The sequence below is a fragment of the Pterocles gutturalis genome, unplaced genomic scaffold (assembly GCF_000699245.1).
Source record: "Pterocles gutturalis isolate BGI_N339 unplaced genomic scaffold, ASM69924v1 scaffold28641, whole genome shotgun sequence".
In the NCBI taxonomy this organism is placed as follows: Eukaryota; Metazoa; Chordata; class Aves; order Pterocliformes; family Pteroclidae; genus Pterocles; species Pterocles gutturalis.
Window position 1 is genome coordinate 1,901 of NW_010103859.1, and position 13,406 is coordinate 15,306.

Here is a 13,406-nt window from a genome sequence, read left to right on the forward strand (position 1 = left end):
TGGGGCTGTGCTCCCTCCCAGCTCCTCCTGCCCCTGCAGACACGGGCACAGCAGAGAAGCTGGAAAGTCCTTGACTGTCCTGGCAGCAGCTCCACCCATCAGTGTGTGATCAGCTTCTCCTCAGCACAAACCCAAACAGCCTGACACCAGCTGCTGGGAAGAAAGTTAACCCTGTCCCAGCCCAAACCAGAACACCCCCCAACCCCGTCACTTTGCTCTAGCACTAGGGGAAAATTCAGTGCAGAGGAAGGCTGAGAACATCAGTAACTCAAGTTTGACAGTAAAGCAGGAAAAGCAGCTGATAAAGAGCATTGATGCTCCATCCCTGCTGCTCACGTGGACGAGTAAACCTTGACTTGCTCTTTACCCCGTAGCAGCTCCCTTTTATTCTCTCTTTATAAAGCACAAAGCAAAACCCCTGTCTTTGCAGCTTCCTAGAATTATAAAATCACGGAACGGTTTGGGTTGGAAGGGACCTTAAAGACCATCGAGTCCCACAGCAGGGACACCGCCCACTAGCCCAGGTTGCCCAAAGCCCCATCCAGCCTGGCCTTGTTTTCCTTCCCGAAAACAGAGTACTGGTGCGAAACTGGAGCTCACCCAGTCCCCTCTTGCTCTGACAGTGCCAGGAGAAGGGCAAGTCCACCCCCGAAAGCTTCACACTGCTTCTAATGCTGATGCTGCAAATGAGCAAAACCATGCTATGGTTTGAAGCTCTTATATTATCAAAGAGGAATAAACGAGAAGCAATTTGCCATTGATGTGTCGATCTGAGCATTAAGTTGCTTTCCAAGAGTTAAACGAGTCCGGTAGCAATTTGTGTCAATAGAGATTCACAAAAGCCTTCCAAACCCTCCTGGCTTTGAACTTCACCTACCTCCTCCTCCTCCACTGCACCAAGCTGCCCATGGGCCCTTAAGGAAGGTCCTTCATCCTAATGGTATTTAATAACGGGATGAGGAATCTCTAGTGCGATTATTATCATCATTATTATTATTTCTAATACTATTGTAGTTTAGCTATTAAATTGTTCTGATCTCCACCCACGAGTCTCTTTTCCCTTCACCCCTTTCATTCTCTCCCCATCCCCAGGAGAGCTTTGTGTTGTGTTTGCTGCCAGCCAGGGCAGAACAAGGGGCTTGAATCAGTTCAATCTTCCCCCCACCAAAGCCCAGGTGGGATCCCGTTGTCTCCTTGGGTGCAGCACCAGGAGACCCCCGAGGGGCTCCCGCAGCCAGCCTGGCCCCAGGGGAGGTTCCTGGCTCCACGTGGCCCTGGGAAAGATGCTCGATGGGGAGAGGAAAAGCCTCACGCTGACCAGGGCTCAGTTCCCATCTCGGGTGCAGCGTGATTGTCTTCTTCCTGCAGAAGTCAAACCAAAGGAGTCTGTGCAAAGGTACAAATGACACCGACATCTCCCAAACGGCACTGTGAGTCATTAAAATGTTGCTCATTTTCCCCATTCTTTCCCAATTTTAACGATCAATGCCAGACGCAGCACTCTCCAGCAGGGAGGATTTGGGGAGGAGAGCAGCCAGGAGCGCTGGGAGCAGCAGCATCACCCTCTGCTCATGGCAGCAGTCGCTGGATGTGCAGCTCGGAGAGCAAAAAAAAAACAAACCAGAGGGACCACCTCAGGCTTTGCTTTTACAGCCATGAGCTCCGTTTTCCAGTCTCCTTGAGGAGCACCAACCAACTCCAGCTTTACACAGCCCAACGCGCTGCCGGAAGCACCAGGATTAATTATTCCTGCTTCTAAGCAAACTTAAAATAGGATGTTTTGCCACCTTCTGGTGCTGGAGGGTGTTGCCCTATAGCTGAAGAGAATACAGGCAAATTAGCACAGGATTCAAAACATTGCTGGAGCAATTTCCAGCACACAAAGCACTGTAGAAAGCCTTCTGCATCATGTAAATTAAGCACGTTTTTGTGAAAAGGCACCACCACAGAGTTTTATTTTTCATTATCCCTTAAGAGCATCCTGACACACCACCCCTTGTTAGCATGTCCTGGGCTCCCTCCAGAAGCCATAGATCCACCTGGGAACAACACCTCATTCGTTAGCCAGAGTAAGCCCAAGAAGTCACAAAGGAAACCTGCAGTCACTTGTCACCTTCTCAATTGTTTAAAGAGGGGATAAATGCCATGGGTGCTTCTAATCAGACATGGAGCAGCATGGATGTCTTAAGAGTCATGGGGTGATTCTGGTGGGAAGGGACATCAGGAGGTTCCTAATGCCAGCTGTGAGGCCAGCCCAGGCTGCTCAGGGTTTTATCCAGCCTGGCCTTGAAAACCTCCAAGGATGGAGATCGCACCACTGCTTTGGGCAACCTGCTCCAGCGCTTGAGGGTCCTCACGGTGAAGAAGCTTCTCCTTGGTGCTGCTCTGACTCTCTTGCTTAAACTCATGCCGTCATCCCATTTTGCAGCAATCCCAGGATGGTTTGGGTTGGATGGGCCCTTAAAGCCCACCCAGTGCCACCCCCTGCCATGGGCAGGGACACCTCCCACCAGCCCAGGTTGCCCAAAGCCTCATCCAGCCTGGCCTTGGACCCCTCCAGCGATGGGAGATGTACATTAAGCCATCGCTAGTGCCAAGCGAAACAAGTCCAGTGGTTGATGGCACAACTTGATGCAAGAGTTTAAGGGTTAAGAAGTCCCTCCCCTGATCTCCGCCAGAAGAACATGAATCCACAAGAGCAGAGAAGATCTCATGCAGACAACAGACCTGGGCCCTGGAATCAAACCCAAAGGTGTGTCCACCGACTTCACAGCACGGCCCATCCCTGCCGAGCATCATGAGAAAGTTGGAAAGAGGACAGGGACAGAGTTGTTGCTATTTTATCTCTCCATCTCTCATTTAACAGGGAGGGGACCCTGCACAAAGCAATACTGCAGAACTGAAGAGCTTTTCCTGTTACACTGACCATCCCTTTTTACTTACGTAGGTGTAACCTGTAACTTCACTTTACGACAACTCACGCTCTGCTGCACGGGGATACAGTCCCCCTTCTTCCTTCACTTCCTTCACTGCCACCAAGTGGATCAACCTGATCAGCACATCTCCGAAATCAAAATACCCGCTTTCAGCAGCACACCAACTCGGTGCACACAGCTTTTACCGCTGGGTTTCCCACATGCTCGAGAGATTCTTCAGGCAAGAATGACCAAAAAGAAAAAAAAAATAAAATTTGACCGTGCTGTTATCAGCTTAACAAGTGTGTTCATGCTTTTTCGATCAAGTTAACTCATTGCACTGAATTATGAGGGCAAAGTTAGTGTTGATCCTCCCACTAAACTACCTTGAAAAGACAGAGGGAGGCATGCAAACGACAAGTCTATCGGGCCATTATCCCTCATCAAACCATGACCTTTAGTATCCAATCTCTGCAGCACATCCACGCAGGTGTTGGTGACTCCCGGGTGGAGCAGGGACAGAAGCACAGAGCTCACTGCTCTCGCTGTCACAGATACCTGTATCCACTCACAGAGCAAGAGTCCACTCCCCATCTTCAGATTCCTCCGGGTTAAGCACGCTGCGCTGGGTGATGCAGCCACACGTCACCTCGCAGCGGGTGCTGGCTGATGAAAGCTTACATTCAAGCAGCATTTCTTGATTTGCCAGATGCCAGCGACGTGCCTGGTGAATAACGGCTGTTTGCAGTGTACAGAATTGCATTCTAATAACAAATTTTGTGCTTAATTTCAGAAATAAGAAAGCCACTATTAAGAAAAACATGTCTGACAAGTTCTGTTCTTGCTTAGGTGCCTAAAGGCTCTTACCACGCACAGGCTGAAGAAAAGCTTTGTATCAACATCCCACTCTGGAGAGCACAGGGGCAGCTTCAACCAGGCTGGTCAGGGAACCAGCGCCTCTGCACAGAAATGGGTCTGAGGGTGCCTGGAGAGGGTTTAAGCTCTGCCTTCACAGCAGCAGACCAGAATGAACAGATCCTACATCACGGATCTAACCATGCACATACTCACCGCCCCTGGAATAGTTTTTCAAAACAAATTACTCCCCTAAGGATTCTGTAAGTAAGTACCACTCACCAGATGCTCCCCAAAAATTCAATTACAGTTTTTTGGGTCTGCAGGGCAGTAAGCAATTAACATAATTGGATCAGCATACCATGTCTTCATCTCTAACAACTGAAAAGAGTCCTAAGGAACAATTCCTTTGAGGAATCCAGAGAAGCAGACAATCCCATAGCTGAACACTGTTTGGTGTGAACATCATTTGGTGCACGATCTAAGAGCAGCTTGTTTTCTAAGCCCTGAAGTGGATAAATACTTTTGTTCCCACTCTTTACTGTGTGCTGCTGGCATTTTTGCTTTCCTGAAAGGGTGAAGGTGTGAACAAAGGCATCAGCACTGGCCAGCTCAGTGTGAGCTGCCCTGCAAGGCACAAGCAAAGAATGGAAGTGTAGCGACAAGTGATGCCCAAAGTTTGCAGTTCACACCGCTGCCAAGCCCCAGAGTTTTTCTATCCCATCAAATGTCTGAGAAGTGCATAAATATTGGCTTGTGGGTCACTTACCACATCCCCATGTATCAATCTAGCATAGGAATTGTTCAGAGCAAGGAAAAAAAAAATACAAAAAACAAAACACTCTTCACAGGTAAAAAAATGTAAGTCCCATGCCTCCTCTAGAACAAGCAAGATCAGTTTTTTTCCCGTTAATTAACGAGGTGGTTTGTGAACAGGCAATATCTGAGGCTGATGTGCTACAAGCTAGCAATGGTCACATCCACACTTGGCACGCCTCACGCACAGGCTGCAAAGATCACAAAAGGAAGAGGAAAAACACTCACAGAAGTCAAATAATTCTGATTTTATATTCAGTCTTTGTCCTATTTTTACTATTCATTCAAGGCAAAAGTCTACACAAGCATGTCAAAAGCAGTAATTGAAAAACAGTGAACACGACAGTCTTGAAAATACGTTTAATGTCTAATCTTATACAAAAGTGACAGCATTTTCAAAAAAATATCAAATCCTGTATTTATAGCTTCTCACTATCATACAGCAATATTTGTTTCATCTAAAGAAAATACAGCAGCAGGTGATAATCTATACTTTAAAGATGTGATTGCTTATATTTCATATTGTAAACAAATGCGGTATGTCAATCTCAAAGCACAAGTCAAAACGAACTTCTCAGCAACTGAACTCAAACGATGCATAGAAATGTACAAATTCCATTGCAAAAGCTTCAGGCCAGAAGTTGCTCACACTTGACATAACATGTGATAAAGTTACTACACGGTATATAGTGACAACTGGAGTTTTTACACAAGAGATTAACAGGTATACCCTTTCCACTGCTATGCAAAGAACTCTGCTCACAAAAACAAAGGGGTTATGAAACAGTTTTCATGACCTCAAGAAATACGAATATACATTGAAAAACATCCCATATATACTGAATTGTAGCCTAAATGTTCCAGTAATAAATCCTGCCTATTTCAGGAAGAACCTGAAGTCTAGTTACTTTTCCAAATCCCCTTTCCAAAAATCATTACTTGCTACGTTTGCTTCATCCTTTCCTACCTCCTCCCATTTCCCGCAAAGGCCAGTACGATCTCAAACTGGAGGGCTGCTACTGCATGATCAATTCATTGGAATAAATGGTTTTTTTCATTACATCGATTTAAAATCTAAGGCTGCAGGTATCAAAAAAAGCACTTGAGTAAATGTAGTCAATGTTCTTCTATGTTTATTTTGAATCAGTCTTGCCAAAATCTAAGCCAAGTGTGTTGCTGGGGGTCCAGGGGGTCAATTGGGGCTTGTTTAAGGTTAGTGAAGACTTGCACTTTTGGTTACTATTTCTAGGATTACAGAGGGTAGGTTTTAAGCTGAAATGTGAAGTATTTTTGTTCAGCTCCAGTATCATCTTCCTGAAACAAAAAAATATATATGTACCTTTGCTAGTTTTCATGACATTAGGTTAAAACAGCCACAGCTAAGCTGACTGCTTTCTTCTGAAAAAAAAATAAAATTGCAGACTTTGCCATAAAGGCTCAGACTACTAACAAGCACCACCACCAGGTCACCCCATTTGTTTTTAAGAAGTCCGTCACACGCATGCAGGAAGCCACGATAAGGTACTGGAAGAGAATTCACTTGCTTTCACAGTTCCATGATACAAAGACTCCCTAATGAGCTACCATGTTAAGCAAAATTTGTTTCTAATTCTACCTACAGAGGCTAACTTAGGATATCCCCAGCTGGGGATGAAACAAACTGTCCATGGTCCAAGTCTAGGCTGTGAAGTATCACAAAAAGTGTCAAACTCCTCACTGACACATGGCTGCGTGTCTTGGTGACGCCAAGCCAGCATTGCAGCAAACCCCTTGCATGCTCTTTGCACAGATATGGCAAGAATACGAAAAACTTACTGCAGTGCCCCTCCTGAGGAGGGACAGCTACACAGCAGCGCACAGGCTTCTAGACATTCAATTACTCCCAAATTACACTTACTCAGTGAGGTATGCAGACACCGAGCTGAGAACAGAGGACTTCTCCCCTTCACAATATTCATCTGAGCCCCAGCAGGACCTCCTCGCTCTCAACCGTGGCAATAAGGATGATACAGAGGGTCTCTGTAGACGACAGAAATAAATGCCATGCCAAAAACTGCCAGGAAGGGAATTGGCAGGTTGGGTTGTGGTTTTTTTGATCTTTTGAGCTCAAGTTCAGTTTCCAGGGACTCTGAAAAAGTCTGCGGAGTTTATACAACCCAGCAGCAAAGTCAAATTGTAAATGACTAGAACCCAGGTTAGAAACAGGGAAGTACCTTACCTAAGTGGGAATCAGTTTCTCTTTACATAGACCAAGCCAAACTTCCAACCACCACAGAATGAGAACTGGCAAAATTACATCCTCATGTGCATGCATAAAACTCACATTTGTTGATTCAAAGTTAACTGCACATCCAGGTTATTTAATTTGCACATAAATGCCTGTTTGTGAACACGAACAGTGTGCTGACAAGTCAGACTGAGTATTTCAAATGCGTTATCTTCTCTTCCGTAGTCCCAGACCGAGCACTTGTTTTGAGTATATACAAAATGCTGAGAAAACCTTCGAGTTCACACACTCTCTCTCTCTCTTTAGTTTGAATTACTGTAGCACGTTCAAAAATTAGATTTCTTGACAAAAATCTTGAAACACTTTTTATTGACATTTTAGAATAACCTGAAAATAGACAAAATATGACTATCCATCCATTCAGTGACCAGCACAAGTCTGGCAAAAAGACTTAAAGCATTCACAGAAATTTAAGAACTAACTTTTTTCTTTTTTAAGTCCTTGGGCCTGATTCTTCACAATCCTTACTTGGCAACTCCCATTTTTCCAAGAAATACTTGCCAACGTAAGAACCACAGATGTTAGTTTTATTTCTGCTCTTCGTAATTAATTTTATTAAACCAAACAATTATGTCAGCATACGAGCAAGGTAAATTTATGCAAACTGCTCCTTCATACCTCAAATGCACATACAAGAGACAAGTATTCTTCACAGCCCCAAACATTACTGAAACAAAAACTGTAAAAATCTCTGTAAGTAGTGGATGAAGGTGGAAAGCTACAGTATTTTGTTGCCCAGAATGTATTCAACGGTAAGGCTGCAAGAGACAATAAATCATGGTCAATACAGGCTTTTCAAAAAGCAGTTAATTCAGAGTTACAAAAATTCTTCATTAATTAAAAATAGATTAAACCTTATAATTTGTTATTCCCTCCCTATGTGCCCTAGAAGCAATCTCTCTAGATTACAGAGACTAGAATATTTTCTCTTTCGGAAATAATTACAAGGCTTTTCCCCCCTTTTTGCCTTTTAGAGAAGGCATTCCAAGTAGTGGCTGACCACTATAATGCAATGCTTAGACACACTCTCACTTGATATAATTTAACCATTCTAGTATATTTAGTTAAGCACTTAAGAAGTTGTTGGTTATTATTCCACTGACTACAGAAAGAAGACAACAGTGCTGAAATTCTTTATCTGCACTAATAAGTCTTATGCTACCGAATTTCCATGCCTAAAAATAACATTTTAGAGTAATTCAAGTCCAAAAATTAAATACTCACATGGGGACCACCAGGCATTGATGGAGCACCAGCAGGACCAGATGGCACTTGAAAAGGATTAGGGGGCGTAGGATACAGTCCTGGAGCTGGATATGATCCTGTGGGTGGAGGAAATGGACCTGGCGGTGAAGGTCCCCATGTTCCAGGTGGGACCGTACCCCATGGTACTGTTGGAGCAGCCCCTGGAGTCTGGGTAGGAGCGGAATATGGCCCTGGGGGTGGATATGGCATGCTGGGTGCAGGATACTGCCCGCCCATTGTTGGTCCCCATGCTCCAGAGGGCATGGATCCCCATGGCCCAACCGGAGCAGGAGGTGCAGCTGGCTCTGTTGGACCACCATAAGGTCTTGGAAGCTCTGGAAAGGGCATATTTGGTGGAGGATATTGCCCTGGTGGGACTGGACCTGGCACAGTTGGGGGTGGATATGGACCACCAGGAGGAGGGCAAGAGGGTCCAGTAGGAGGAGGAGGAAATGGAGCAGGCGGTCCAGGGGGCATTGAAGGATACATTCCTGTTGGCGGAGGTCCGAATGGCACGCTGGAAGCGGACGTGTTTGGTGGCAGTCCGGTTGGGGCCGCAGGGGGAGCGCTTGGGTTGTTCCAAGGATTCGAAGCTGGCCAAGCCTGCGGTGGCTGACCAGGCTGCTGACCAGGTTTTGTAGTGCTCACTTTGGAAGCTTTAGCAGGCGACTGATCTGGTAAAGCATCTGCCAACTAAAAGATAAAGCACCGGTGAGAATGTAAAATGTCTACTGGACTTCCTAGTTGCAGATATTCACCCACTACATGTACATGTTTCAGTTGCCAAAATGGGAGGAAGAGAGCTCTTTGTTGCTGCACAGAGATGATTACATTCATTTTTATGCAGCTTCTATCATTAAGGTAGAAGAGGCATTCTGACATGCTGTGGTTAGAAAAACCAAAGATAAAAGGCGACCTACCACACGTAGCAATAAGCAATTTCAGAGCAAATACAAAAAGAAAATGTTTTTTCATGGATTTCTATTACAGCTATACTGAAGCTACTAAAACACAACTCCGTTGTTAATATCACAGCAGAAGAGAACCCACAAGGCACCTAGCAGCTTCATATGTTCAGTCCACAGATTGCTACATCTGCCCAAAAGGAAAACACCACAACACAGAGGAAAACGCCTCTCAACTGTAAGCTCCCCTTCTTCTTGAAAAAAATATGTCAACTTTTAGAATGAAGTAACACAACTGGCTGATCTTCAGGAAAGAAAAACTGTTACTTACCGAAAAATCATCAGTTCCAGACATTTTGCTGAAAAGTAAGGTAAGATAAAGTGAAATTTGTTGAAAATAATAAAAGTATTTCAAGCAAGAGTTCATGAGACAAACTCTACATTTGTCTCATTCAAATCACAGTAAGTGTTGAACTGGCAGCGCTTTTTAGCCGTGGCTTTAAGGACCCTGACCCATACAGGTATGTGCTACCCAAATACTTTCCTCTTGATAAAGTTTTCACAAGGAGCAAAGTCTTCAGCCTCTACCCGTCTCACCTCAGACAGGACCAACACATAATATAAATGGGTCACATTACACTAAGAAAAAAATACTTCAAATATTCATACCGAGCTGGCAGCCTACCCAGACAGTGATGCCTGTAAAGTATTCAAGGTCTTTTCTAAACTGGGACTTGGAAAAGTTATGGCAGGCTGCTTGCAGGTGAAGTTAATAGATCTAAAGCAAAACATGATTATCACTCCTTTTCATGAAGGCAACTGCTACACCACAGCTTTCCAGAGCTTCACCACAATGAAACTGACTGGCTTTGTCCATCTTTATTAGCCTTACAAAACTGCAGCTGAAATTACATTTAGTTTGACTGATAACAAATACTGAGCAGAAGTGGAGAACTCTTAGAAGGATGACCAAGAGCAGGTGAAATAGGTGGACAAGCCCCAGCGCAGCCAGAAGGGTTTTAGGGGAGAGCATAGGAGATAGAGAGGAACACAAAAGGAGGAAAAATGGAAGATATAAATCAAGAGTACAAATCACAGAATGGTTTGGGTTGGAAAAGACCTTAAAGATCATCGAGTTCCACCCCCTGCCATGGGCAGGGACACCTCCCACCAGCCCAGGTTGCCCAAAGCCTCATCCAGCCTGGCCTTGAACCCCTCCAGGGATGGGACATCCACAGCTTCTCTGGGCAACCTGCTCCTACTGCCAGGCTGACTCCCACAAAAAACAATCCTTGTTTTTCCTTGTTGATGGTGAAGACCTGACTTTTAACACAGAGACTGGTCTCAGGTACGGAGCTTTGCACAGATAGCCTGTGACAAATAGGTTTATAAACTCCATTAGGTTATACATTATAAATAACACGCATATAAACTAGAGTCTTCTCCGAAACTGTACTGTAAGTTTATTACCATCTACACCATTTCCTAATCTTAAGACGGTACTGGATCAGAACAAGAGGCCATTCAGCTCAGCATCCCATTTTATCTGCAGCAATGACAGCAGGGAAGAACAAGATTGGGGATGACATTCACCCCAATACTTCAATGATTCCAAGCTCAGAGTCTTCCAAAGTTGTAGGCAATTTCTATGGAATGACAGCCCTCAGAGAATTTATTTTCCACAGACAAGTCTAGTTCCTTCACTTGTACCTACAACATCCATTGGCAAGGAACTCCACGGGGCTGCTATTTTTTACACAGAGGCCCCTTCTTTTTTGTTCTAAACCTGGATCTTACTAGCTTCAGTTGGTGGTCCTTTGTTGTTGCAGACAAGAAAATCATTAAGTCTATTCTTACCCACCCTGCCCATGCTGCTTGTTATCCTACAGAATTTTACCATTTTCTTTCAGCTATTCCTTCTCCAGGCTGAGCTCTAGCTTTTTTCACTGACCCTTGTGCAGCAGCCACTCCATACCTTTGATTATTCTCACTGCCTCTCTTTGAGGCTGTTCCAATTCTTTTGTATCTTTTGCGATGACTGACAAGAAAGAATCACACAGAATTCAAGATGTGGGATAACCATTGATTTATACAGTTTCATAATTATGTTCTGGTTTGTCCTCTATTTCCTTCCTAACACTTCTTAATGTTTCATCTGCTTTTTGATCACTACAGAACTGACACTTTTGTGGCAGTGTTCCATTCCTCGGTGTTAAGGGTCAGCCCATCATTTTATATCTGAAATTATATGCACCAGTCTACATTTATCTACTCTGAATTGCATCAGATTTATCAACATTGAATTACATCTGCCATTTCATTACCTAATCCTTACCTTCCTGAATGGCTTCAAACCACCAAGACAGTACTCATGTCATTTCCGAGTTATTTACGACCACACCAAGCAACCCAGACCCCCGTGGAAACACACTGAACTTCCCAAGAGACACCTAATGATTTAAACAAACCTTTTAAGAAATACATATCTGCAAAGTTAGTGCACTGGTGGAAATCAGTGGCTAATTGCACAAATCCAAAGGTTTGTTAAAGCTGCAACATCAGTTTAGAGCAGCAGCAGTTCCTTCAAGAAACTACACAGACCTGAATCTTGGTACCAGGTGACATATGCTGTTCAGACCCATGACTATTTGTTTAAAGTTGAGAAACCACCTGAACCACATCAGGAGAGTGGTTTCTGCTCCTGTTATGAACAGCTCAGGTGTTCAGAGACACATGCCAGAAAAAGCTCAATTTCTCTCCAATAGATACCTCTTATGGTAAAAGAGTTCACTGGTTTTTGCAGTGAACCATGCTCAACAATAAGAAGTTGGTATGTGCTTTTCAGTGGCACGGTAGTTCTATTTACCCATACAGACACAGCACCTATTCGATATAACCCACAAAATAAAGGAAATGAATCATTAACATAGAGACAAGTACAAAAATAAGCTTTTATATAAGTGTGCATGTAAACGTATTCAGAAGCAAAAGAAAAACCCACAGAAAAAAAAACAGGTTAGCAAAAAGCAATACAGAACAGGCCAAGAGAATAATCCTTTCTTTAGGCAGAGAAATGGGATAAGACCAACTGAAAAACAGATCTGCAAGAGACTGAAAAAAGCCCACAGAAGAAGTTGAAACATATGCTGCAAGGGAGAGAAGGAAGACAAGAAACAGACCTAAAGGAGAACTCAGAAGAAAATCCCATGATCTGTCACAAAAGTTACAGAGAGTAGTGAACTGAAGTGGATAAATAGAGTTGAAACAGGCCTGCTTTCAAAATATCAACAAATCTCCCCAATATTTGTTAGCAGATAATTTCCAAATATTTCTGTGCCCTGAAAACTAAGGAAAGAATTCTGTTGCATGACCTATGAAAAAAAAAAAAAGCATAGTTAAGCATAGCTTATAATGAGTTTTAGCGGCTTTTTCACTTTGGCAAGCAGACTACAGCAACATTTGTTGGCAACATTTGGCATAACTGAGTCAATGCCAAGCATGTCAAGGATCCTCTTGCAGACAGGATGGCCTACTTCAGGGACATTTTTTAAACATATATTTCATCTGGGTATTGCAACCTTCATTTAATATAAAAGAAACTGAAATTACTGTTAGACACATTCAGACAACATATGAACTAGTTTGTAGTCAAATCCAGAATCTATACTCCATTCAAGTTGTTTCAAAACAAAAATTTCAATCAAAACCTTACAGAAATATCGATTATATTTGTAAAAGTGTTGCACCGATATGCTCAAAAATTGTACTCAGAGACTGTCAGACAGAAGACCTCCAAGTAACTCCATTTTAAAGTCCCACTGGTCATGGGTGGGCTCAAGATTATAAACAAAAGTGATGAATCTAGCCTTGCCTAGATTTTTAGAGTCAGTAGAATCAACAAATGGACTCTCATTTTCTCTTGAAGCTTTCCTAGAAGAGTGCTGCACAAGTGCTGATACGAGCAGAGAAAAGCTGAGTTGTGTCATAGATGGCCGTTTCTCCACGTTTAAACCCCACTTCAAATTATTCTTATCCTGCAACTGGGGGGAAGAAAGAGTGAGTTGGAAGAAGGAGCGTTCAGGAGTTTAAGTAATTTGGTAGGGAGCAGAAAGACTAGGAACTGGCAGCATTCAAACGCAAGTCCTGCTCACATCCACTGTGCTGTAAGATAAGATTTCCTTTGTTCCGCCCCAGAAAACCTCCCTCGCTCTCCAGAAGCACAGAGCCGCCAGCTCCACAGCGGCTGGTCAGGGCACTGCTTCTCAGCCACCTCTGAGAACACATATGGCCAGAAATGCAAAAATAAAGTGAGGGGAAAAGAGATTACCTAGGGGGGGGGGGAAACCATCTAGGAGCAGAATCCCTTCAAACCTTTCTCCTGGA

General features: G+C 43.8%; 1 protein-coding gene across 1 annotated transcript; it reads right to left on the reverse strand.

Annotated features, from left to right (window-relative positions):
- Window positions 1-7,124: 7,124 nt before the first annotated feature.
- On the reverse strand, window positions 7,125-9,384 carry MAPK1IP1L (mitogen-activated protein kinase 1 interacting protein 1-like). Its single transcript, XM_010086875.1, has 3 exons — window positions 9,355-9,384; window positions 8,098-8,811; window positions 7,125-7,631 (listed from the first exon to the last, which is right to left on the reverse strand). Exons 1-3 carry the CDS (start codon window positions 9,376-9,378, stop codon window positions 7,620-7,622), a joined length of 750 nt encoding a protein of 249 aa, XP_010085177.1. The 5' UTR covers window positions 9,379-9,384; the 3' UTR covers window positions 7,125-7,619.
- Window positions 9,385-13,406: the final 4,022 nt, after the last annotated feature.